The 27,939-nt window shown below is 40.9% G+C and overlaps 1 protein-coding gene across 5 annotated transcripts in view; it reads left to right on the top strand.

Moving 5' to 3' along the window:
- LOC144680553 (membrane-bound glycerophospholipid O-acyltransferase 2-like) overlaps positions 1 to 27,939 on the top strand; it is a 164,961-nt gene that overhangs the window by 30,858 nt on the left and 106,164 nt on the right. For 3 of the 5 annotated variants that reach the window (XM_078541650.1, XM_078541652.1, XM_078541651.1), the window contains exons 2-3: positions 14,225 to 14,370; positions 26,134 to 26,211. In XM_078541650.1, coding sequence (XP_078397776.1) covers positions 14,225 to 14,370; positions 26,134 to 26,211 — 224 coding nt within the window. Of the gene's footprint in view, positions 1 to 14,224; positions 14,371 to 17,433; positions 17,572 to 26,133; positions 26,212 to 27,939 lie in introns of those variants that run through there. The other 2 variants (XM_078541654.1, XM_078541653.1) reach the window with 2 other exon arrangements.

Raw genomic sequence — 27,939 nt, 5'->3', positions numbered from 1 at the left:
TGTCTCTCCAGCTTAGCAAACCTGTGAGATCTCTTAAATCCTCAAATTCTGGCTTCTTGTGCACCCTGGTTTCCTTTGATTAACATTAATTTCCTTTAATTTCCATTGACCACTGTACTTTCATCTGTCTAGACCTTAACCTCTAGAATTTCTTGTCTAAACTTCTCTGCCTATATCTTTCCCTTTTCCCTCTACCTTCATTTTAAGATGCTCCTTTAAAACCTACTTCTTTGAACAAGCATTTCGTAACCTGACCTAATACTGCTTTGTGGTTTGATGCCATATTTTGTTTGATATTGCTCCAGTGAAGTATTTTGAGGCATTTATTAAGTCCAAAAGCCCTGTCTAGTTGAAAGTTTCTTTGTGAAACAGAAGGGATGAATGGTTGAGAGCAGCATCAACATGAAGATAACTGGTAAGGGTGAGCCTATATCCTCTGAATAAACATATGCAAAACCATGGCAGGGGGAAGCCACTTGTAAATAAAAAGATTGCAAATGTTATGGTCTCAGATCTGACTTTAGTTTGTATTAACCACTATCATTGCTTCAGGCTGCTGGAGCCTCTTTCTCTGGACCACCACCAGCCCCCCCTGGCCCCCCACGTCACCCCTCCTGTATTTCTATTTGTCAGCTCGTGGCTGCCTAGCAGTTCACTATCTCTCTCTAATAGTACTGCTTCTGCATCAGTAAAATAGTTTGGGATCCACCCTGGCACTATGCACCTTATGGAGTCTTGCAGAGTGAAGGAGAATTAAAAAGAATGGAAAACGTATAGAGGTGTGTACAGAAGGGGGAAGAAAGTTGGGGAAAGACATGTTAAATAGAAGAGGTGGCGAAATGCAGAGAATGTCATAAAATAATGAGGGCTATATGGGTAGAACAGAGTGTGGAAAGCCAACAACAATTGAGATCAGCAGAGACAGATATAGGAAGAAAGGCACACAATTTATTTTGCTTTGTCTGAGCAATGCCACAAGCGATGTAAAAACATTTTTTAGTGACTATAGCCATTTTGTAAAGGGGAAGTGAAAGACGCAAGGTTTGTGCATTCTTGTCTAACAATTACAGCTGCCAATATGTTCCAATTGGACATATAATTTTTGTCTAAAACTTCAACATTGCACTGTCTTCTGCACAATAGCATTACTTCTGTTATACTAATGAGTGCTCTTCTAAATCATTACCAATGCGTATTTGCATAGGATAACTTGAGTTCTTTTGTTTAAAAGGAAGTCTGTTTCCTTGGTTAAAACAATGCAGTATTTATGGGGACGATTTTCCCCACTACCCCATTTATCTGTGAAAATGGGTTAGTTGGGGAAGGTTTGTGAAGATCCAATATGCTGTCATGCTGAAGTAGCTAATGTCCTAGTCCCATTTCCATTTCATGAAGCAACTCCGCACTAAAATTGATCTGTGGAGAGCTGACTTTAGGACATCATTGATCTGGCTGAGACACCCTATCCCTTAAATCTCCCAGTTTGCCCAAAGAGTAGAATATGGTTGAAGTCAGAGGCTGCATGGCCCCGGTGTGATCATTCTGAGAAATGCTATTATTGATGTTCAGGATTCCTACATGAATAGCCCAGCATGCAGCATCCATTGAAATGACCACCAGCTCTGGGGTTAATGGCAAAGTGTCAATCCCATGTGCCAAAACCCCAAACAAATTGATAGTGAATTTCTCCACACTCTAACATGCTACAGAAGCGCTCTGACCAAAAGTTCAGTGCATTGACCAGTTGCTGATGTGCAGAAAGCATCCTTCTATCAAAGTCTAGGCCCCTAAATTCTGCACCTTAGTTCTATTTAGCAGGGCTAGGATGAAGGCTGGCCTTCTAGTGTGCTTTTTCCAGGCTGTCCCTTCAGTTTGTACCTACTCCAACTCACTTGTGCTCAGTAAACCACCCAGTGCAGACCTCTAACACCACCTATATAATGCAAAGTTCTGCTTTTTGTGCTAGTGATTTTTCAAAAGCTTGTGAGTGAGAATGTACCTTCTGAAGATTCCCTGTCTCAGTCCATCTGATTGCAAGTCATCCAAATCTAGGAAAAAAGGAGAAAGAACAGGGCTAGCAAAGATGCATAGTAGCTGATGAGTGTTAGTGCAGTGCACCATTTGGTTGCGATACTTGGTGTGCATGTGTGTGTTATTTCCAAAGAGGAAATGTTGGATTTCCTGCTCTCCTAATCAACAGGTTATCTATAGGATGTACGTTTTTGTGCTGATTAATTTGGACACAGTGCAGTTCCCATCCACCATTTCTCTAATATCCTATTCTTAAGTAAATTGCCCCCATTCTCCATGTTGAGACAAATTGGACTGCTAACACAGAAATAATAAGGATATTTTTAAAAAGCATGCTTTTTGAAGAGGGTGCTGAGAGGACTGTAAATATACATTTTATTTGAGAAATTTGATACCATTTCAGTCTACAATAGACAGGCATTTTTCTATTTGTGGCTGGGTTCAAAGCACCTTTTAACTTGATGGATTTTTCTGATCAAAATCCAGCATATGCCTTCCTGCAGCCTGCCCAAATGAGATTACTCAAGGTGTTCTTGTCAGAGTTGTCAAAATATGTTGTACCACAGTAAACCAGGTATAACATCCGAATAAACTTGTTGACACAAAATACTGTCACTGCTATGTCGTGTGATATTCAAAACTGTAATTTAAAACTGAACTAGAGTAAGTGGAACCACAGACAGAAATTCAGTTTTTGTCGCGTTACATTTATCCAAATATTTTCCATTTCAAGAATTAATGTAAGCACTCACTTAATAATGGTGCTTCAGTATGGCAAAAGTATTTATGGTGGGTTATTTGCTTATTGTAAAATTTAACTTTTGCTTCACTGACTAGTTTGTATTTTGAGTTACTTCACTACATGAATTCCTTGTGTTTAGCTTCATAAAATGTTGCAGATGTACAAATCCAGACTCTTGCTCGTGTTTTTGTGTTCATTTCAAAAATGCAAAACTGCAGATACAAGGACATTGCTTGTAAAAGCTGTGTGCAAGAGGGTGTGCGAATGGTCATTCCCTAGAATGATGCTTGCTGGTTGATGAAACATTGTCGAGCATTGGAATACTGCATTTCAGATAATGGTAGCCCTATCTTTTAAAACATGGAGTGCCAAACCAGGCATTTTTTTAATGTATGCCTCTTGTCCAAAATGATGTGATTTTCACTTTACCTATGTTTATAAGAAAGTTATTAGAGGTGGACATGCTCTGCTGTCATCTCAAATGTTGTCCTATGCTCTATTAAAAAATACTTCAGATTTAAAAGTGGGGCATTGAAACATGCTGAAATATAGGTAACATCTCTCACCACCACCAGTTGGAACTTGAATTGACTAGAATGTTTACCTCCTAAGTATCTTTTTTTTCAATATTTTGTTTTGGAATTGTGCAGTGGATATCAGTGTGTATATATTTGTAATTTAAGTGCTCTTGTGAAATGCAAGATATCATTTGGAAAATCCAGTTAGAGGTTTTAAGTTTAACTACTGCCATCGATATATAAAAGCAAAATACTGCGGATGCTGGAAATCTGAAACAAAAACAAAAATCGCTGGAAAAACTCAGCAGGTCTGACAGCATCAGCGGAGAGGAATACCGTTAACGTTTCGAGTCCGTATGACTCTTCATCAGAACTAAAGAAAAATAGAAATGAGGTGAAATATAAGCTGTTTGAGGGGGGTAGGACAGGTAGAGCTGGATAAAGGGCCAGTGATAGGTGGAGGCAAAGAAGAGATTGCCAAAGGTGTCATAGACAAAAGGACAAAGGGGTGTTGACGGTGGTGATATTAGCTAAGGAATGTGCTAATAGGTGACATTAAGGGTAGAAAGTTCAGATCATGAACTCTCTCCTCCATCCCCACCCCCTTTCCGATCCCCCTTTTTTCTAATAATTTAAAAAAAAATTTTAAATATATTTTTCTTTTCCCACCTATTTCTATTATTTATAAATTTATTTCCATCCGTTGTTTTTATTTCCACGTTTTAGCCTATTTCGATCCCTTTCCCCTACCCCACCCCCACTAGGGCCATCTGTCACTTGCTCGCCCTGCTTTCTACCCTTAATGTTACCATTAGCACATTCCTTAGCTAATATCACCACTGTCAACACCCCTTTGTCCTTTTGTCTATGGCATCTTTGGCAATCTCTTCTTTGCCTCCACCTATCACTGGCCCTCTATCCAGCTCTACCTGTCCCACCCCCCTCAAACAGCTTATATTTCACCTCATTTCTATTTTTCTTTAGTTCTGATGAAGAGTCATATGGACTCGAAACGTTAACGGTATTCCTCTCCGCAGATGCTGTCAGACTTGCTGAATTTTTCCAGCTATTTTTGTTTTTGTTGCCATCAATATATAGTCTGGGAAGGGAAGGAGAAGATAAAATGAGGCAAAGCATTTGGGTTAACAACTTGTATAGTGACTTCAATGTAGTAAAGCGTCCCCAGGTGCTTCACAGGATTGTTGTGAAACAAAATTTGACACAGATCCACATAAGGAGATATTGGCAGATGACCAAAAACTGGGTCAAATGTGTAGGTTTTAAGGAGTGTCTTAAAGGAGGGGAGAGACAGAGGTTTAGGGAGGGCTTGGCAGCTAATGGCGCAATTCAAATGAGAGATATTTTAAAAATTGTCACCAGTTATTCAGTCAGAGTAATTGAGTAGGCCAGCATTTATTGCCCACCCGGAATTTCCTTAGCGAAGGTGGTGGTGAGTCAACCACATTGCTGTAGATCTGGAGTCCCATAGACCAGGCCAGATAAGACAGCAGGTTTTCTTCCCAGAATGAGATTAGTGTACCAAATGTTTTTACGACAGTCCAGTGGTTTCAAGACAACTAGCTATTAATTCAGATTTTTACCTAATTAATTGAATTTAAATTTGCCAGCTGCCATGGTTAGTTTTCCATTTATGTCCCTGGATCATTAGACCTCTGGATTGCCAGGCCTATAACATAACCACTGTGCTACTATACCCCACGAGGCAAGAATTGGAGGACCATACGTCTATCAAAAGATTGTAGGGCTAAAGGAGGTTAGATTTGGGAGTGGTGATATCATGCAAGGATTTTAAAACGGAGGGAATTTTAAAATTGGGTATTGCTTAACTGTGAGCCAATGTAGGTCAACAAATACGGCGGGGGGGGTTGGTGAATGGGACTTTATGCAGGTTAGAACATGGGCAGATGAGTTTTGGATGGCCTCACATTTACGAAGGGTGGAAAATGTGAGACTGACCATGAGCACGTTGGAATTGTCGAGTCTAGAAATAACTAAGGTATGAATAAGGGTTACAGCAGAAAATGAGCTGAAGTGGGGCAGAGTTGGATGATACGGAAGTAGAAATAGGCGGTTTTAGTGATGTCGTGGACATGTGATTGGAACTCATCTCGAGGTCAAAGTTGACACCAAGACAGTGAACAGTCTTATTTAGTCTCAGACACTTGCCAGGCAGAAGGTTGGAGTAGGTGGCTCAGGAATGGAGTTTATGGCGGTGATCAAAGACAATAGCTTCAATCTTCCCAATTTATTTAATTGGAAAAAAATTCCACTCTCCCGTTGCTGGATGTTGGATAAGTACTCTGATTTTTGAGACAGCGGATGAATCAAGATAGGTGGTAGTGGTGTGGAAACTGTCACTGTGCTTTCGGATGATGTTGCCAAGAGTAGCATGTACATGGTAAATAAGAGGGGACCGAAGAGAAATCCTTGAGGAACACCATAGATAACCGCACAGAAGCGAGAAGAAAGGCATTGCAGGTGATTCTCTGGCTATGACTGGATAGATAAGAATGGAACCATTGCCATCCTGCTGGCAGAGTGCCATTGGAGCAGGTTGACCTGGTGAAACTGTTAAAGGCTGCAGACCAGATCTCAAAGGATGTGAATGTATAGTTTACCATTATCGCAGTTACATGGGATGTCATTTGTGATTTTCATAAGATCGGTTTTAGTACTGTGTACAGGGATTGAAACCTGATGGGAGGAATTCAAATATTGGACTTGGGTGGGGGGAAGATGGGCACTGATTTGAGAGTAATGCTCCCTCTAATTTCTGTGTGATCCTGTTTATTACAATGCATGTAACTATCTTAAAGGGACGATTGCTTGTCCTCTGCATGGCACCATTTCCAACTTCTGCATACCTGTGTAGCTTAGGGGGATTATTGTTTTGAGAGGTGACAGCACGCTTGAGGACTTTGTAGAGGAAATGGAGGTTAAAGAAAGGACAGTAGTTGCAAGGTTAGAGAGGTGAAAGGGTTTTTTTAGCGTGATGATGGCAGATTTGAAGAGAAACACCCTTAAAATATCAGCTAACGTGGTCAAGGAAGGGAAGTTGGATGGTAAGCAGTTTAGTAGGAAAGGATTGAGGGAACAGGAGATGAATTTTGGGGCCAGGATGAGCTTGGAGATGGGTGTGAAGTTAAAATATGTGCGTTCAAGGTTATGGAAGGGGAGGAACCTTTGGAGGGGGTTTGGCCTGGTGGGCTAGGTGAAGGGAGGGAAGCAGCAGGGACAGCTGAATGAATGACCTCAATCTTAGTGACAAAAAAAATCCATGATCTTCAGATTTGCATAACAAACTCTATTTATTCAACGGAAACTATGATCTCATAACTGAGGCTGAATGGAGGCTGTTGTAAGTTTCCTTTTATTCTCTGTTGACTGTTGAAAATATCAATGAAAGTCTGTTCTCAACTATAATACTTTATTAATAGATGAGAAAACCTAGTTCTTTCTCAGCAAAATGAGTGCAGTCAGTGTTATTATCTATCCTAAATTCAACCATCAGTACACTGTGACCTCTCCAGTCTGAAATCCAGAAACACCTGTTGTCTCGAATTTTTTTGAGCAGGCGCATGCAACTGTCTGACTCGTCATTTGTGACACAGCAACAAATGGCAAAGTAGTGAATGTGATAGCCTTTATGTTATTCTAATGGTCCTTCTACTAAAGATAATAGTAACAGCTCTTGGGTGTTTCACTGGGAAGACTGTGGGGAGGGAGAGAGAGTGTCAAGGTGAATGACAAAGAAAGAAAAGTCAGCTAATTGGGTAGAAATTAAAAATCAAAGCCTTTCACACTTGTAGGAAAATAAATTCAGGTTTTTTTTATATAGTAGTAAACAATCAGGTACCCTAGTTTCCCCAGACAGGGCCTATTGGTAATGCTAATTCTGGGTCACCTGGAATCCACCTATTCCCTCAACGTCATCGTTCTAGTACAGGACAATACTTTGGAAATGTGGAAGGTACAGTATTTGGATAAATAAAAGTTAATTAATACTTTATAATGTTTTGTCACTGTTTTATGTCTCAGGTATATATTTATATCTGGCTCACACACTTGTGGTTAGGCATTCTATTGCTTATTCTATAATCCAGAAAATTCCAAAATCCAGAAATGCCTTGGCCCCCAGCATTCTGGACTGGAGAGGTTACAATGTGTTAACAATGTACATTGCTATGTGCATGTGTATAGTTGGGGCCATGGAGAAGTCTCACTGAATTTTTATAATCTTTGACAAATGCCAAGGACATGGGGTGTTACTAAAATTTTCTAGTTAAAGCCTTCGTTTGTCTACCAATTCCTTTTTTGTAAGGCTGCGCACCTGTACACACCTCATCCAAGAAAGGAAAGAAAGAGAGAGTGGTAACTTGCACTATTAGAATTGTATCTTGGTTGGGTGGACATATCGGCCTACAGTTTCACTTCCTGTGATGGCATGGTCCTCCTTGGTTGTTTGTGTCTTGGCTTAGATAAGAACAAATGATGCTCATCGAGTAACCGAGTAAAAATTTAAATATCAATTTAAGACTGCAAATCACACTCTAGACTGCACTAAGTGGAATCAACTGATTGGGTTGTTCAATTTTGTAAAATGGCATAATGTTTTACTGAAGGTGGCAGTTGATGCTGGGAAACAGTTCTGTTTCAGCACCCTGTGTTACATTGTCCAAGGTGTATCTTAATGGAAACAGTGCTGTTTTCAGTACTTGCGTGAACCTTGACTATGGTGATTTAAGCTTTATGGGTACAGCTCGTTATTTCTGTTTGGTGCATTTTCAAATAAGATACCATTTCTTTGATAATTACAGTTGTGATATCTGAATTGAGGGAGTTAAATTTCCATTGCTACCAATTCCTATCTTTCTGTTTTGGTACTTAATAATTTACTGAAACACTGAAGTGGTTTAAAATGTATACTCAGTCTCTAGTGGTGTTGCATGCAGGATGTTTAGACTAGGGCAGCTGAATAACTGTTTGGAGGGGGTAGAGAGAGGTATGGGGTAAAGGGAACATGGTGGTTGCGACAGGGAACAAAGGCTGAAACACAGCCTCCATGGTGATAATATTATAGAATATCATCTTGTCTATCATTTCCAGGATGTGGAAGTTTTATTTCATTGGGCAAGGCATGTTTACTACACTTTGCTTCAGTCTCTGATCTTGCTATGGGGTTTGGGTGGTGGGAAAGGAGGTGAGTGGCCTAACTATTAAAAAACGAACTAGGGTTGTGTTCCCTGGAATTTTGAAGATTAAGGGGTGATTAATCCATGTTTTCAAGATATTAAGAGGAACAGATAAGGTAGTTAGAGAAACTATTTCTACTGGTTGGCTGGCCTAAGACAAGGGAACATGGCTTACTAAACGAACTAGCCGTACCTTTTGGATTGAAGTTAGGAAACATTTCTACATGCAAAAGGTGGTAAAAGTTTGGAACACTCTTGACAAATGGTAATTGAGGCTCTGCTAATTGTTAATTTTAAATCTGAGACTGGTAGATTTTTGTTAACCAAAGGTATTGAGGGATATGAGGTTCGGACAAAGATCAGTCATGAATGGTGGAACAGACTGAAGGAGCTAAATGCTCTTCTAAATCCATCTATTCGTAGGTTCCAAACCAGTTTACGAAAAATGAGGGCAAATCCACAAGGTGGGCAGGGTGTGTCAATGGATGGTGACTTAACCAGTATAGTGTACTGTTTCAGGTACTTTCAATATTTTTTTGCACAGCTTCACCAGCCTGTATATAACCCCCTGCAACACACTTTCCCACCCCCTTGCCAACCCCCTTGTATCCACTCTCTTCTCCACATCTGCTGACAGCTGGCTGATACTTTTGGTCACTGGCACCCCTCACAGTAAGAGTATTGCCCAAGTAGAGTTGAATCTCAATCTTCCTGCACCCTTCAGCACCTTTCATCTTCCTGCAGCCCCTTTCCTCCCCCCATCATCCTCTAATGCCTCTTTTCTCTCTTGCCCAAATTGGTAAGACTGTCTTGCTCGGTTCCACTCTCTTGCTGATTAAATTATTGGTAGAGATCTCTATTAGTGGCTTCTCTTTCCACCCCTGCACCTAGGCTTGATGGTACCCAAAGAACTGCCCTTGGTCCCCTTCTACTTTTTATCTATGTGCTGCCTCTTGGCAATGTTATGTGAAATTCCAGGGTTTGCTTCTACATGTATAATGATGATGCTGAGCTCTAACTTTTGACCACTTATTTCAACCCCCTACATTGTCATAATCTGCTTGTCTGACATCCAGTCTTGCTTGAGTTGCCATTTCCTCCAGCTAAACAGAATATGGCAGCTGTAAACATTGGCGCTTGTCACAAATCCCATATGCTTACCACCAATTCACTTCCCTCTCCTTGGCTGCACTCTCTCTATATGGAATAGACTGTTTGCAACCTTGATCTCATATTTGAATTTGAAATAAGCTTCTGATGCAATGCACTGTCCATTGCAAAAACATAGTTTTGGGTCAAATAGGGTGTCAAGGTTGACTATCTGGTTTGGACTGAGACAACAGATGAGGAAGGGACTGGAATTATGCAAGGTTGCAGAGTTTGTGGAGGAGGCCAGAATGATGGCTTCTGTTTTTCCAATGTTTAATTGGAGAAAATTGAGGCTGCTCCAAGACTAGATGTCAGACGAGCAGTCTGCTAATGCTGCCAGTGGCATGAGGCACCAAAGTTGAGAGAGCTGAGGGAGAGGTAGAACAGGTCAGCTGTGTACATGTGGAAGCTGACCTTTTGTCTTTAGATGATGCCTTCAAGGAAAAATGTGTAGATTAATTAAAGGGAGCCATGGATGGATCCTTTGGAGACTGATGGGAATGATCTGGGAAGAGTAGCTTTTGTCTACAATTGGACATGCAGAAATTAAACCAAATAAGAGCAGTACCACTGAGCTGGACTCTTGAGAGGAGTGGTGTGGTTGACCATTTCCTAAGACTGACAGGAGATTGAGGATGGATAAGGCACTGTAGTTACAGCAAATATTATTTGTGATTTTGGTCAAGGCTAGTTGGTGCTGATTAGAAAAAAATAAACAGGCATTTGCTCTGTAACTTTGCGAGGATTTCATATAGGAAAGAGGTTGGCAATAACATTGTTTCTTTACCGAGGTGAGGGTTCTGAAGGTGAGATGGGCAGGACCTGAGTGGAGGGAATCATTTGCAATGTTAACTGTCATTGTGGCTAGGAAGTGACATGGGTGGCCAGTGATTTATTGTAAACGGTGAATAAGAGGTCTGTCTTGAACATTTAATAAGCTTGAAGAGAAATGAGAGAGACATTATTTAGGACAAGGGCAGGAGATTTGGCTTTGGTTAGAAAGAACTTGCAACTGTCAAGCCTTTCACATCCTTCAGAGGTTCCAAAATGCTTCACAGTCAATCAGTATAATCACTGTTGTAATGTAATGAATTGTAGCAGCCAGTTTGTGCAAGCAAAGGTTTAGAAATAGCATAGGGGTAAGTTTACAATATAATGTTTGAGGGATAAATGTTAGCCAGGACATTGGAATAGATGTCTTCTCTTAATAGTTCCATAGTACGTTTTGTATCCACCTGAGCTGCACCCAAGTGTCAGCCTAGCTTGCGTTGAAGTATCCAGAATTGTGTTTGAACCCATGATTTGTGACTCTAAGCTGGAATGTCACACCACTAAGTCAGGCTGGCCATGCAAAGTGATGGGGTGGGAAAATCAGAGGTTAAAGCCAGAGAAATCCAAGACTTTACACATGTAGGAGGTTTTAAGCTGATAAGAGCAGAGACACCATGAGTATCTTGCTCTCTATGCTGATCCTGGAGTGATTGTTTTGGCAAAGGTGAGTAAGGCTCGATGGATCCACAAGACCTGGTAAATGGCTAGCTAACAAATTGAGCCAAATAGACTTAAGTTTCCACCCCTTGGTCTTGCTGGAGCATAAATGGGGACCAGACTGCGAAAGTAAAGGGTTTTTCTGCAGACATGTGAATGAAGTGGAGGTAAAGGAGTGGTTGAATAAATTGAATGTTAGTGTTGTGTTTAATGAAGCCCCAAAGGCTTGGCATTTGGGAATTGTAAGTGACTTTAAGGAAATATTTTGCACAGAGGGAATTCATGTTCTGCAGTGTTGGCAGAAATTAGGGACATGCCTTGGTTATAAAGAGAATAGGGAGTAGATGGTTTGAAATAATTCAAAGTTAATATTTAAGGCTTTGTGGTGGATGAAGTCAACTTGCAGATAGCTTGGAGTGTCAAGGTTTAGAGAGTGTTGTAGAAAGGAAGTGAATCCAGGAGACAGTTAAGCAGTGAAGTTTCAACAGGGGATTAGTGTAGTCAGATCTTTTTTGACTGGCGCAGACACGATGGGCCAAATGGCCGCCTTCTGTGCTGTAGACATCGGAGTCTGAGCTATGTCCACGCTTGGAGACAGGTGTGCAGGACATGAGAGTCCAGAATCTATTTGAAGAGTAGAGTGAAGTGTACTGCCGGAGGTATTGCTGTGGAAATAAAGACCTGGGAGGTGTACAGAAAAATGGCAGCCAAGCTGAAGGTCACCAAGATCTAGAATTGACAAGATATGAACTTCAGAGTTAACTTTTGATCAGGATCCACAGTTGCAAAATAAAACTGAAAAGCCAGTAGGACAACTAAAAAGTCAGAAGGGAACAAATGTTGGGGTATGTGCTTTTAAGCTAGACAAAGTTACCATAAAACTTGATGGCTAAAAGGGGAATGGAATTAATGACAAGAGTAGGAAATTAGTGAGATTTGAAGGCAATGGATTTGGTCTTACTAATGTTTAGTTGGCAGGTGATTGGGACACATCCAAGACAGCTGAATAAGCAGTCCGACAACACAGGCAGTGGAACCATCGAATGAGGTGGTGGGGAGCTTCTTGAGTGTTGTCCGGGTATATGTAGAGACTGGCCCTGTACTTTGTGGGTGATATCATCAAAGGGCAGCATATAGATGAGAAAATAGAAGAAGCCAAAGATGTACCCTTGTGGGTGGGGTGCCAGATCTCCAGTTTTAATGGGTGTGGGGGAAGTGCAAGAGAAGCAATTGCTGCAGATTATTGGACTATGGATAGGCTACAGTGGAATCCAGTAAGGATAATTCAACCAAGTTGCATAATGGAAGATGAATGTTAATAGCGAACACTGGTTGACCTAGTGATGCTGAGTGGTCACTGTGAATGTTGTTTGTGACTTTGGTTCAGCCTCTTGTGGTGCTGAGAGAGATGGCAGGGATTTGAGGGCAACAATAGGTTGAAAATATCCTTTTGTTTTTCCTAAGATCTTTTTTTCCCTGGAGTTATCGATTCTTCATGGGGTGTGTGTAGTTTTCTAGAACCTAATCCAAGCTGCCGTTCTTGGGAGTCTAGAGCAATAAATATTGACAGGCTAGTTGTCTGCTGCATTAGAGCAGCACCTGATCCTGTTTTGAATTTGGCACTTGCACTCTTAAGCAGGAGCCAAAAAATTGCATCTTCATGGAGCTGCTCTTGTTTTTATAAACTTGCAATCATCTGCCCCAGACTTATTTTCCAGTCTATGATACAGAGGCGAATTCTAGCAAAACTACTGTTGCCAGGGTTGGTAGCAATTTGGCCAGCATTGAGTAGGCATCAAACCTTAAATCTTTAGTCATTAGAATTTAGTACCACACCCTTGTCTGCTTTTTATCCACAAGGCCTTCAGGGAACTGGGCAAAATGTTTTAATTTGAGCAAGGCATCTTTAGATAATTTATATTAAATGGAATACTATGTATTTTCATTTTTGCTTCTGTATTTGTTTTGTATTGCATAGTTAAGATAAACATTGAAGTGTAAGAAAAGAACTCTTATTTTGAATCTGTTTCCAAGATGAAGCTGTCAGAGCTGAGCATTGAGGCCTATTCCCTTCCTCAAAAAATAAACTGGCAGGAGGCATTCATTCAGGTGGAGGACGACCTAGATTAGAAATGGGAGTATGGTTTCTATCTCAGCAGTATAGGTTTCAACGGCATGAATTCTGTTTTTCCACCCCACCGCCACCCCCCCACCCAATAATATCTAGTGCTGACTGAGTGAGATTGTTCCTCCTGTGCCAAATTATGGATCTTGTACAGCAGGCTTCCAGGCCCTACTGCACGATGGATGTTATTAATTCCAATAAATTAATCAGAATCAGCCAATTTAAGTGCAAGTAGAAATATGGACCTAAATAGTTATCACACATGACTTGATGCAGAAAGAAATCTATGCATGGAACTTGACTGTTGTTTGGTAATGACATCAAATTTCCTGCAGTGCAGATGTTTCTGCTGTGATTCAACCAGGCAACCTTGAACTACTGCACTGTGAAACTTCCTATATTGCTGCTAATGAGCAAGCAAAAACAATGGTTTTCCAACTTCTCTGCATGGGGACCCCTTTCACCTCCAGGATCCTCCATGTTGGAAAGACTATATCGAAGCAAGATGACTATTATTGCAGAGAATATTTTTCATTACTACATAGAAATAGTAAGCCAACAAATATTGGAAATATCCATAAATATGAACATTGACTTACAAACTAGCCACAGATGCAGGCAACCCAGTATGCCAGCCCCCAGCCCAGATAAATGGGGAGGGTTAGCTGCAGGAAGGGCATCCAGCTGTAAAACCACTGCCCAAATCCAAAAAATGATGGCTGTTATGAAGGGTGATCGACCAGAATTGTGTTGACCCCATGGAAAAGCTGCAAGAGAGGAGGGGCATGATCATTGACTATAACCTGAGGTTTGCCCAGGTTTGACAATATGTGGTTAAATTGGCTAATAACCAGATTTTTATTAATGTATTTTAAAATTATTAAATTTGTTCTAATATTTTAATGTAATTTCTGATTCTAATGTTTGGCACTAAAACAGCTCCATTTTCTCTTTCCAGGTGAATTTTGTAGTGTGCCAGTTGTTTGCTTTGCTAGCAAGTGTATGGTTTCGACTTTATCTTCACCCAAGTAAAACTAGCAGCTATGTCAGGCATGCTGTTGCCACGCTTCTGGGGCTTTACCTTGCATTGTTCTGCTTTGGGTGGTAAGTATTGCTTTTAAATTTAGAGGTTTTAATAAAACTCCACCTAAATGCCAGGTGTTTGTGGGGTACTCTTTTGCCATATTGACCTCTTAAGCTGGGTATAATTCCATGGTTATCCAAAGGACAGTTGTTTGTATTAAACTGGACAGAATTTGATGTGTTTCAGACTTAGATGGTCATTACAGCTCAGCCTGATCCTGTTTTTATTCAACACCCCCGCATGTGTATTTTGAGCAGGGGTAAGAGTTTTGTTTTTTCCTTTATTGGATGCCGAGACCTAATGTAGTGCATTACTGCTTTGAGATTGGCCAATTTACTGCAGGTTAATCATTAAACTTGGGATTTCACTGATCTATATGATAAAGTGCCACCTCATGCGATCTTGATGTGCAGCAAGCTTGGTGGCACCTATTTATGGCAAGGTGCAAAATTCTTCGCCCTTGATTCTCCAGTCTTAGTACTCTAGACAACTGAGTCCCAGAACTTATTTCTTCCACGCCAAGTTTGTGTCTTTGGTTCTCGCTGCAAACACCATTCCCTAGTCGGCAACCATCTGAAGCTAAACTAGACCATTCATAGAAACGTCAGAAAAATTTATGGCAACAAAGGAGGCCGGTTTGACCCATCTGTCTGCACCAGCTGAAAGAGTTATCCAGCTTGACCTTGCCTTCCAGTTCTTGGTGTGTAGCCCTTGGCTTGTGGCATCTAAGTGCATATCCAGTGTATTTTTAAATACGATGAGAGTTTTTGCCTTTACCATCCTTTCAGTTAGTGAGTTCCAGACTTGCATCACTCTCCCAGGTGTAGAAAAATATTCAGCTCCCCTCCAATCCTTCTACCAGTTACTTTAAATCTATACTCCCAGTTATTGACTTCTCTGCGAACAGAAATTGCTCCTTCCTAGGGCCCTGATATTTTTATACACTTTAATTAAATCTCCTCTCGGCCTCCTGTTTCAAAGAACAAAACCCCAGTCTATCCAATCTTTCCTCATAGATAAAATTAACCATACCTGGCAACATCATTGTAAAACACAAGACTGGCGAAACTGTCTAATCACTGACTCGGTGAAGAACACCATGGGAGATCTGTGAAATTATCTATTTATTTAAAACTGCTCATGATTCCAAATGTATTGTGCATATGAGTGGCATTGTAAATATATTAATTGACTAAGTGATTACAGTGAGACAATGCTTTGTGACAGATCCAAGCAACAACCATAATCATTTGCAAGAATTCATTTCAACATAAATTTTCTGCTTTATGCTGGCTGAGAAACACCCAAAGACACCTGAATCTGAGCAATCGCAATTTACATTAATTATCTTACTTTTACTGAGCCACTAAAGAATATTTTGGACCTCAGTTTTAAAAGTGTGCTGCGTGTGAGCTTTGAAGCAGGAGGAGTAATAGGTGGCCCAAGGACTCCTCTGTTTGGCCTGCAAGGACACCTTTTTATATGAAAACTATTGAAAGGCAACCCCCCACCCCTGACAGAAAAGCTGTCACTGATCCCTAGGTAAAATTGCAGATCAAAACCTGGCGGCACCACAGGATTTCAACTTTTTGTATTTGTGTAAGCATCTTTTTTTACCTTGATACTGTATGCTGCTTCATTTGTTGCTCTCAGTTGCCTTACACAACTAGAGCTTTTGCTTCTTTTAAAAAAGAGGGATGCACTGGTCATGTATTGTGCCAACTACTTTCAATACCTACCACTGTTTGTAGGTCCATCAAGTATCTATATAGCCTAGTTTACTGTGGTCAGCTTTTGTCTCATCCCTCTTAAGTCAGCCTCACTTGAATTTAAAACCATAGTTTGTGACTCGCACTTCTCCATCACAATGTAAGATATTGGGGCAGGAATAGACCATACGCCCTGTTGAGCCTGCTTTGCTATTCTGTGCAATAACTGATCTTGTGCCTCAACTCCAGCTTCCCACCCACTTCCTGTATCCCTTGATTTCCTGAGACCAAAAATCTGTCTATCTCACTCTTCAATATATTTAACAATGGAAGATCTACAACCACCTTGAAGTAGTAAATTCCAAAGATTCACAACCTTTTCAGTAAAGAAATTCCTCCTCATCTCAGTCCTAAATGATTAACCCCTTATCCTGAGAAAGGATCACTGTATCACCATGTTCTAGATTTCCTAGCCAGGGGAAGCAGCCTCTCAGTGTCTACTCTACCAAACCCCTTCAGGATTTTGTATGTTTCAATGAGATCACCTCTCATTCTATTAAACTTCAGATATTTAGACCCACTTCGCTCCATCTCATCATTGGACAACCCCTCTAATCCCTGGAACCAATCTAGTGAATCTTCACTGTACCATCTCCCATGCAATACTGTCTCCTTTTTTTAAGAATGGGCACTGTTATAATCATCTAGTTCATGATCCATATTAATATTTTAGAGGTGATGTTTAGTTTTGGGAAGATTAATTTTTTTTAGGGTAAGTTAATTAAAATGCTAACACCTCAAATAATGGCAGCTCAAAGGTTTCCATGTGTACTTATGAGGTCAGAGTTAGGAGGGTGAAAGCTATAAAAATAACAGATGGTCTTCATTTAGCTGGGGAACTGCAGACAGTGAGAGGAAAATTACCCTGACTTTACTAGAAATTTAAATTATTCAGGTGGGTCCCAGAGCCAAAAAAATTACTTTGAAGCTAAAAGTTAATTAATCTAAAAATTTATTGGACATCTCAACTAACCACTGTTACCATAGAGATGAGTAAATCAGGGTGGAGCCTTGGTTGGAATTCTGGAGTTCTGTGGGATTTTTCCAGAAGGTCTTTGGGGTTAAAGCTGAAAGCACCCAAGCTGGTGGATGTGAGCCCTGAGTTTAGCAGACAGAGAAAGAAAAAGTCTGCTAAGAGAAGAAAAGCAGCATAGACCAAAAGCAAAAGGTCTATTAGAAATCTGGTATTTCTGAGGTGGAGGCACTAAGCAAGAGTGCATTGAAGTCTACACTTGTGTCCACAAATGTGAGGTGCTTAAGGAGTGCTGAAGTGTCATTTAGCTGGAAGCTAGTGGAAGGACCCCAAGAATGCTCATACCTCAGAGGATAGCAGGAACACTGAGGTGAATTGCAGTGAATTCCTGAGAGCTGTGGCACTTCGGCTTGGTCCCAGGAAGTTAGGATCCTTCAAGAAAAGCAGTTGGACTTCCAGGGTGTAGTCAAGGTAAAAAGGTGAGGCTCAGTTGAGAATTTAAGTCTAAAGTATATGTCATTATGTTTTATGTTTTTAAATGTAAAGTATAAGTATTCAACCAAGTGCTTAGTTGGTAGTGCAATAAAAACAGAAAATGCTGGGAAAGCTCAGCAAGTCTGGCACCACCTGTGGAATGAGAAAGAGTTAATGTTTTGAGTCCGTATGACTCCTCTTCAGAGTACCTGTTTTTATTTCAGATTTCCAGCATCCGCGTATTTTGCTTTTATCTTATTTGGTAGTGTTTGCTTTGCTTATTTCTTGAATGGTAAAATTCATTGTCTTAAACCATGGAATCTTATGGTGTAATTTATTTCAGTTAATCACTGGGTGTTTGAATTTCTCTTTAATTTCTCATTACAATCCTACCTGGATCGTTACAAGATCAAAACTGTACACAGTACAGTCTCACTAAAGCCCTATACAATTGTAGAAACATTTCCTTATTCTTCTACCCTAATCCCCTTGCAGTAAAGACTAACACGTCAATTGCTTTCCTAATTGCTGCTGTACCTAAATACTAACTTTGTTCCTTACATTCGAATACCCAAGTCTCCCTGAACATCACAAGCTTCATGCCTTTAAAAGTATTCTGCTTTTCTTACTCCCAAGGTAAATACCTCACACTTTGCTGCATTATTCAATCTGCCACCTTGTTTCCCATCCACTTAACCTGTCTACATCTGTCTACATCTCTTTGCATCCTCAAAGGTTACATTCCCACCTGGCTTTGTATCATCAGCAAACTTTTATGGACTATCTTTGTCTAAGTCATTAATATAGATTGAACGTAGCTGAAACACTCGAGTAGTTACAGCCTGCCAACTTCACAATGTCCCATTTATCCCTACTCTTTGCTTCTTGTTAGCCAGTCTTCTATCTATGCTAACATATTACCCCCAACTGCATGAGCCCTTATCTTGCATATTAAGCCTTTGTGTGGCACCTTATCAAATGCCCTTTGGAAACCCAAGCCTGCTACATTTGCTGTGCCCCTTTGATCTGCTCTGCTAGTCACACCTCAAAAAAAACTAACAAATTTGTCAAACACCATTTTCCTTTCTCAAAACCATGTTGACTCTGTCTGATTATTCTATGATTTTCTTAGTGCATTGTTGAGCCTTCTTTAATAGAATCCAGCATTTTCCTGACGACTGTCAGGCTAACTAGCCTGTAGTTCCGTTTTCTCTCTAATTATTTTCTTAATAGTGGTGTTACATTTGTTAATTTCCAATCTGCTGGGATTATTCTAGAATTGAGGGAACTTTGGAAAACCATAACCAGCTCACCCTCTATCTCTGTAGGTACCTCTTTTGGAAGCATAAGATGTAGGCCATCAAGTCCTGAGGATTTGTTGGCTTAGTCCCATAAGTTTCTCTGATAGTTTTTCTCTGCTGATGATAATTACCTTAAGTCCCTCATATATTATATTTATATATAAATAATATAATTATATATAAAAAATATAATATTTATATAAATATAATTTGTCTTCTACTGTGAAGACAGGAACAAAATATTTGTTCAACATCTTTCCTTATTCTCCGTGATAATTTCTCCTGTTGTTGCTTCATAAGGGACCAACATTTGCTTTAGCTACACTCCTTTTCATATATTTGTAAAAGCTCTTACAATCTGTTTTTATGGGCTGGATTTTCATCTTTGAGGCAGGTTGTGGGAGTCGGAAAATTTCCTTACTTGGCATGCCTGCCATAGGAGAGAGTGCCTGTAAAGACAGGACTTTCATTGTGTTGGGGGCGGATGTGGGCTACAGTCAAGCTAACTGACCCTGGAAAGAGTTAGGAGGCTACGATGAGGGCTGCTTGGTGTTGAGGCGGGTTTTGAGAAAGGCCTGTTTCAGTGGTACTTCATCCCAGTTATAATAAAAACAGTAAGGCCCACTAGCCCTCACCACACTCACCCACTCACTCCCCATGCCCCATCCATGTCAATCTAAGCCCCCCCACCCACACCCCTCCCATAGCTTGGTATGGGGTATGGTTCCCCATACCCCATGCCAAGCTATGGCACTTCAATGCCTATTCATCCACTCTATAGAATTAATGAACCTTATAGTGACAATAGCATGTGTTGTTTTTTAAAAAAAAAATCATTATTCATAACTTTCCACTTTCTTAAAAAAATCTTTCACTACAGGCCAATAAAAGTGTAAATCATCCAGACCCTTTAAAATATCAATAGTGGAAATTGTAAGCACCTGAAATCTCTTTATCCTGTGTAATTAAACATTGTGAAATTGATAAAAGAGATCCGAAGCCAGAGCTGTCAATGAAGAAATGTTTTCCTGGGAGCTCAGCTGTTTCAGCAGCCTAATGGATGTCTAGGCTCTGCACCAAACCTCATTATGTATTCTTGGCTGAGAGCCCAGCCATTCACTGGACTGTTCAAATAACTGAGCCATAGGGAAACTGCTTGATTGACAGCTCTGGCACTCTGATCTCCTCTGTCAAATGCAGAGTGTTTATCTACACAAGTTTCAAGTGCTTGCAGATACTTTAAAGGGTCTGGGTGATTGATACTACTATTGGTCTATAGTGAAAGGAGTTTTTAAAGTTGAAAGCTATGAATGAATGACTTTTTTTTTTGGCATGTTGTTGTCACTGTAGGGTTCATTGGTTCTATCCAATGTGTAAACAGGCATTGAAGTGCCATAGCGTTGCATGGGGGACATAACTTGGTATGAAGGGTCATGGGGGCTGGGTGGAGGAACATGAGGTGGCATGGGTAAGAGTTTTTGAACTTGCCTTTTAAAAGGTTCTTTCATCCAGACTATGGTTTATGATACCTCTGAGGTGCTACACTGCAGCAGCTGGCCCCAACTGCATGAGAGCTAGGATGTGCTTATCCCCATAATGGAGCCAGCTAGGCAGAGGGTGCAGGGTGCAGGCTTGCTTTCTGAACCAGCCCGTATTCTTAAACAGCACTATTAAAAATCAGAAATCGACACTTAAATATCAGAAACCCTGGGAATGGGGTTGGGAATCCGGAATTGGGTCCCAGCCGCCATTTCCACTCCTTCAGAGTCTCCCCAGCTCCATATGACAATCCAGCCCTTGATTCCTGTTTGGTTTATTCTATGGTATTTTGTTCCCTTTTTAATCAATGTTTTGGTTGCCCTTTACTGGTTTCTGAAACACTTCCAACCCTCAGGCTTGCTACTATTCTTTGCAACTTTATAAGCCTCTTCTTTTAATCTAATACTATCCTGAACCTCCCTAGTAAGCTAAGGATGGACCTTTCTTGCTAAGATTTTTTTAATGGAATTTAATTTTATTGAAGGAGGCCTTGTGGTGCAGTGGTGGCGCCCCAACCTTTGGGCCAGAAGCTCCAGATTCAAGTCCCACTCCAGGACTTGATGGCCATGGAAGGTGTGTTCATAATGTGGCCAAACAGATTGATTATCAGCCTGTGAATCCTTCCAATATGCCTGATAGGCAGTAAGAGCGTGTGAGTTTCCTGGTCATCCATACTACAGAAGGCAATGACAAGCCACTGCAGTACTTTGCCAAACATAATCATGGACCAATCCAATGGAAGTCCATGGTCCCCAACACCCTCTTAGGGCATGGTACCTGAAGGAGGAGGAATTTTATTGAACATTTTGAATTGTTTCTTAAATGTTTCCCAGTATTTATTTAATGCCATACCTTTGAACCTATTTACGCAATCAACCTTAGCCAGCTCTCTGCTCTTACATATGTAACTGTTGTTTAAGTTTAAGATTCCTGTTTGGTACTGCAGTATATCACTTTTCAACTTAACATGGAACTCAACTGTACTAGGATCATTTTTTTTCCTCGGATCTTTTACTATGACTACTAATAAAACCTGCCTCATTGCGCAACACAAGATATAAAATAGCTTTATCCCTATTTAGTTCCACAACATATTGTTCCAGGAAACTGTTGTAAAGCTCATCTTCCAAGCTACCTTTGCCAATTTGATTGGTCCAGTCCATATGAAGATTAAAGTTCCTCCCCCCCCCCCCCCACCCCCACCCTGCCCAACCCCCCAACTTACGTTATCTTTGTTACAAACTCCAGTTATTTCTTGATTAATGCACTGTCCAATGGTATAACTACCATTAGGGGGCCTATTATTATTCCTACCAGTGTTTTCTGATCCTTGTTATTCCTAATCTCCACCCATACTGATTATATTTCTTGATCATCTGAGCTATGTTCCTTTCTCACCACTGTCCTTTGGTCATCTTCTTTCAGGGTTACTCCTCCTTTTCCATTGTGCCTGTCTTTACGCAATGTGTAAGCTGAAATATTTATTTCCCAACCTTGATCAGCTTGTAACCGTGGTGATTACAGCTAAACCATTTATCCTTTTCTTGTTGCTTTGTTAACTAACTCTGGGGTATTACTCCATACTAAATCTAGTATGGTCTGTTTACTTGTGTTTTTTTTAAAATTTGTTCTTGGGATGTGATCATTGTTACCAAGGCCAGCATTCATTCCCATCCCTAATTGTCCTTGAGAAGGTGATGGTGAGTTGCTGCCTTGAACTGCTACAGTCCTTGTTTCCATGCATCTGCTGCCCTTGTCCTTCTAGTAGGTAGAGGTCAGGGGTTTGCAAGGTACTGTTGAAGGATCCTTGGTGAGTTGCTGCTGTGCATCTTGTAGATGGTGTACACTGCTGCCACTGTGCACTGGTGGTGAAGGGAGTGAATGTTTAAGGTGGTGGATGTGGTGTCAGTCAGGCAAGCTGCTTCATCTTGGATGGTGTCGAGCTTCTTAAGGGTTATAGGAGCTGCACTATTCCAGTTAAGTGGTGAGTATTTCATCACACTCCTGATGTGTGATCTGTAGACTTTGGGGAGTCTGGAAGTGAGTAACTTACTGCTGAATTCCCATTCTTTCATCTGCTATTATAGATCCAATGTTTATATGACTGGTCCATTTAAGTTTTTGGTCAATGGTAACCCCCAGGAAGTTGCAATACTAGTGTCATTGAACATCAAGTGGAGATGGTTAGATTCTCTCTTGTTGGCTAATTCCATTGCCTGGCACTTTTGTGGTGCAAATGTTACTTATCAGTCTAAGCTTGAATATTGTCCTGGTCTTGCTGCATGTGTACATGGAGTGCTTCAGTATCTGAGGAGTTGCAAATGGCACTGCACAGTGTGCAGTCATCAGAAAACATCTCCACTTTTGACCTTGTACTTGTTGGAGGCCAATCATCTCAACCATTTTCCTTTTGTGTTAGGCATGACTCCAACCCATGAAGAGTTTTCCCCTGATTCCCATTGACTTCAATTTTGCAAGGGCTCCTTGATGCCACACTTGGTCAAATGCTGCCTTGATGTCAAGGGCAGTCACTGTGCCCTCACCTCTGGAATTCGGCTCTTTTATCCATGTTTGGACCAAGGCTGTTGTGAAGTCTGTTGTTTGTTCTAAAATGTACTGTTCCAGAAAACTGATAAATTGCAGCCTAGGTGTTTACTGCCTTTATGGAATGCTATTGTGCTTCTCCCAGCCTGTAGAAATTAAAATCCCCCATTATAACCACTTCCCTTATGTTACATGCTTCTCTGATCTCTGCATCATGCATCCAGCTACTATGTCACTACTGTTTAGAGGTATGTTGCCAACTCTTCCCAGAGTCTTGTATCCTTTGCTCTTTCTTAATTCTACTCAAAGTATTCCTGCTGTCTCCTCATTCATAAGGACATGGAGTAGGCTATATGGTCCCTCAATCCTGCTCTGCTTATCACTAAGATCAAGGCTGATCTTTGATCTCAACTCCACTTTACCACCTGATCCCATATATCTTGATTCCACTAGAGTCCAAAAATTTGTATCTTGGCCTGACCATCCACCACCCTCTGTTATAAAGAATTCCAAAGGTTCTCAACTCTGAGTGGAAAACAATTTTTTTCCATCTCGGCCTCAAATGATTAACCCTTTAACCAAGAGACTATGCACCCCTCATTCCAGCCAGGGGAAACAGCCTCCCATCATCTATCCTGTGAAGTTCCCTCAGAATCTTGTAAGCTTGAATGAGACCACCTCTCGTTCTTCTAAACTGCAGTGAGTATAGGCCCATTCTACTCAACATCATAGGACTATCCTTTTATCTAAGGAATCAATCTTTGAATCTTAGCTACACTGCCTTCAAGGCAAGTATATCCTTCCTTTTTGATGAGATGACCAAAACTCTGCATGGTATTCTGTGTGGCCTCACCAAAGCCTTGTACGTTGTAGCAAGCCCTCTTGTTCCTGTACTTCAGCCCCCTCATAATTAAGGCCAACATGCCATTTGCCTTCTGAATTATTTGCTGTACCTGCCTGCTAATTTTATGTTTCTTGTAGAAGGATACACCAATCCATCTCAGCATCTTGCCATTTTAAAAAAGAAGTACTTTTCTTCCTGTCAAAGTAAAACACCTTTTGAGGACCCTTTTGATGGCTATGCTGGGTGACAGTAAGCTGCTCAGGACTTGCAGTCTGGCCCAGCTGGCAGTGTGGCATTGACAGAGGAGAAGGTATCTTGTCCATCTTGAGAGACTACTGGTGCCTCTTCTGTGGAGTCAAGACCACTCTCCATGGATTGCACCTCAAGATTCCTATGGCTCTGCATGAAAACAGAGCACAGGAGTGATGCAGTGCTCTGGAAGCTGCAGTCAATGCTGGCCCCCAGAGCTAAGTTGACAGCTGTCTGAGCTTCACGTACAGCTTATTTGACTATTGGTGAGCAATGGAGGTTTTATAATGGCAGTGCCACTGCGTCCACAAAGCTGACTGCTTGCTCCATTTTGGATTGAATACATACCTACATGCTCTGGCTCTGTGCAAAGCCCTCAAAAGTTGGTAGAATAGCTTGATGACTAATATCAACATTCACTTGAAGAAAGGCTACTTGATTTTCAATCATGTAGTGAATAGTTGACCTGTGTGGACAAGAGTTCGAGTTCAAGTTCAATCTTTGGTTTGCTGATTTCAGATAGGTTGGTGATGGACAAAAGTACAAAAAAAGTTGAAGAAAATATTGGTCACCCTGAAGCTTCCGATCACTCATCTGGTGTCCCTTCTGGGCAGGCTTGGCTTTGATACCCTTGTAGTTAAATGATCTTCTAAATCTCTTATATGGGAGTTCTCCAGCTACGAGTTGCTGACTGGAGTGCTGGAGAGTTTATAGAAACGTATTCCAGTAAGCAGTCATTTGGTTTTGGGTGGGAGATGCAGGCCTGGTGAAAAAGAGCAAAGGACTACTAGAAACTGCACTCTGTGCAGAAGGAGTATCTTCAGGAAAGAAATTTGGAGAAGAGAATTGATTTTTCTTTTAAACACTTCAGTTGTAGTTGCAATGTAAGTTTTAACTGGATTCTAAAGGTTTGTATCTTATTAAAAAGGTGTGTTGTAGTTAAATATATTTACATATTAAATAAATACATTTTATTGTTGAACACTTGCTTGGAAAAAGAGTCCTGCATTTTTGCAATGCTGTTGTTGAAATGAATTTAATGTTAACAAAGTGAAATATTGTGCTTTTTCCACAATCAATCTAATGAGCAAAGACAAAACTAAATAGAGTATATAGAACAACTTTCAGTACTTGAATATTCCCTGCCCCCCACCCTGCCTAAAGGATAACACACTCATATGACCTTTGAGTGCTGTCAACTAATTGAATAGTGTAACTGGAAGAGATTGCTAAAGCCTATGATGTGTTTTGAAAGTTATGAGTGAGCTAAAGGCAATGCCAGGATTAGTAAGTGACTTAAATAGTGTAAGCATTTGACAGTCTTCTCGCAGCATTATATATTGGAAAGGGGCACTAAAATTCATGTACATGTTGCCTGTGAAAGCTGTTTAATAGAACCTTGAAGTGATTCTCATAAAAATTGCTCCCAAAGCCAGGTGCATTATCTTCTGGTGGGGGAGGACAAAATTATCTGCCACTTAGCTAGAATGGTTTCAAAAATGCATTATTCAACTGTTGATTTGAAATAGCATATAAACCATGACCTCTTGTATCTGAAATATTATGGGCCGCTTTCAATGCCAGCTGTATAAAACAGTCTAGGTAGGTGTGAACTTGTCTGCCAACAAGACCAGAAGGAGGTGGAAGAATTAATAATAATGGTTCTATAGAGAAACAAAGGTTCCCGTATATAACAAAATCGTGGCTGCCATCTTGTGGTTATTTGAGCAGTTTTTCTAACAAAGTGATTTTTTAAAAATTGTTTTTTAAAGCAAGTGTTCAGAGATTGAGTAAGCTTCAAGTCATACTCGGTATGTTTCTGAGAGGAAGAGGTTGTTAGTCTGTCAGGAAAACACTGGACCTAAAGCAACCTCTTATTCCCTGCCCGTCATTCCAACCCTCGTCCTCCCCCAACACTTCATTGAATTCTATTTTACTATTAAAATGCCATGTTTTTAGGATGCGTATAAAAGAAACTCATGTATCTGGCTGTCATTTATAATTATACCAGCAGCTTGTAGTTTAGTGCTGATTGACTGCATTTCAACTAGAATTTCATTAACTGTAATGTTGAATTATTTTTCTTTCAGGTATACCCTGCATTTTGTTGTGCAGAGTGGAATTTCTTACTACATCATGATCGTTGTTGGGGCGGGGCACATGCACAAGTGAGTATTTTCAGCGAATACCATCTTTTTTGCATTTTAATTTAACTGTATCCAAAGTTTCTTGTATGTTCCACAAGGAGAGCTGAAAATTTTTCTTTTCAAAGAGTCATCCCTTGATGTGAATAATTGCAATCAATATTACAACTGATTTTCCAAAGGCGTATGACAGTGTTGACCTTTATGGTTCTGGTTAAGAAGTTGTTAAAGTTAAGTGTACACGAGATTCTTGTCCAGTGGATTGCTAACTGACCACACTTTGTTGGATACTATGGCTGCCTATCTTAAAATGTTCAGTTAACAGCAGCTATGCCTTAGGGCATTAAGCTAGGGCTGATTCTTTTCCTAACCCACATTAATGCTGCTCTCTTCTTCTGGCCTTGAATACTGGAAATATGTGGACAATATGATGACTGCCTTGTGCTATCAGCGAGGTTCAGGAAACACTCAGTGCTGTCAGTGAAAGGTGTGCAGCTACAACACTGGCTTTTACACAACATTGTGGAAAATTGCCCAGGTATGTCCCGTCCACAAAAAGCAGGACAAATCCAACTCAGCCAATTGCTGCCCAATCAGTCTACTCTCAATCATCAGCAAAGTGATGGCAAGGGTCGTTCACCGTGCTATCAAGCAATACTTGGACAGCAATAATCTGCTCATTGATGCTCAGTTTGGGTTCCACCAGGGCCATTCAGTTCCTGACTTCATTACAGCCTTGGTCCAAACATGGACAAAAGAACTGAACTCCAGAGGTGAGATGAGAGTGATTGCTCTTAACATCAAGGAGCCCAAGCAAAACTGAAGTAAATGGTAATCTGGGGTGGGTGGTGGACCTCTACTCTGGTTATAGTCTCACTTGCACAAAGGAAGATGGTTGTGATTTTGGAGGTCAATCATCTTAGCCCCAGAACATCACTGCAGGAGTTCCGCAGGGTAGTGTCCTTGGCTCGGCCATCTTCAGCTGCTACATCAATGACCTTCCCTCCATTGTAAAGTCAGAAGTGGGGACGTTTTTGCACATGTTCAGCACCATTCACAACGACCCAGATAATGAAGCAGTCTGTGCCCATGTACAGCAAGACCTGGACAACATTCAGGCTTGGGCTGACAAGTGGCAAATAATGGTGCCACACAAGTGCCAGGCAATGACCATCTCCAACAAGAGAGAGGTCCAACCATTGCCCCTGGATGTTCAATTCCATTACCATCACTGAATCCCCCACTATGAACATCCTGGGGATTACCATTGACCAGAAACTGAACTGGACTAACCGTATAAATACAGTGGCTACAAGAGCAGCCAGAGGCTAGGAATCATGCGACAAGTAACTCGCCTCCTGACACCCCAAAGCCTATCCACCATCTACCAGGCACAGGTCGGGAGTGTGATGGAATACTCCCCACTTGCTTGGATGAATGCAGCTGCCACAACATTCAAGAAGCTTGACACCATCCAGGACAAAACAACCTGCTTTTCACCCCATCCACCACCTTAAACATTTCACATACTCCACCACCGACACAGTGGTTGCAGTGTGTACCATCTACAAGGTGCACTATAGCAACTCACCAAAGCTCCTTTGACAGCACCTTCCAAACTCGCAACCTCTACCACAAAGAACGTCCAGGGCAGGAGATGCATTGGAGCACCATGGGAGCAGGTGGGCTCACTTAACTAAAGAGCTGGAGATCTGATGTCTACCATGCTTGCAAGAGCAAAGGCAGTGCAGA

Source organism: Cetorhinus maximus, chromosome 5 (genome assembly GCF_964194155.1).
Source record: "Cetorhinus maximus chromosome 5, sCetMax3.hap1.1, whole genome shotgun sequence".
Lineage (NCBI taxonomy): Eukaryota > Metazoa > Chordata > Chondrichthyes > Lamniformes > Cetorhinidae > Cetorhinus > Cetorhinus maximus.
This window is presented reverse-complemented; position numbering and strand designations above follow the sequence as displayed.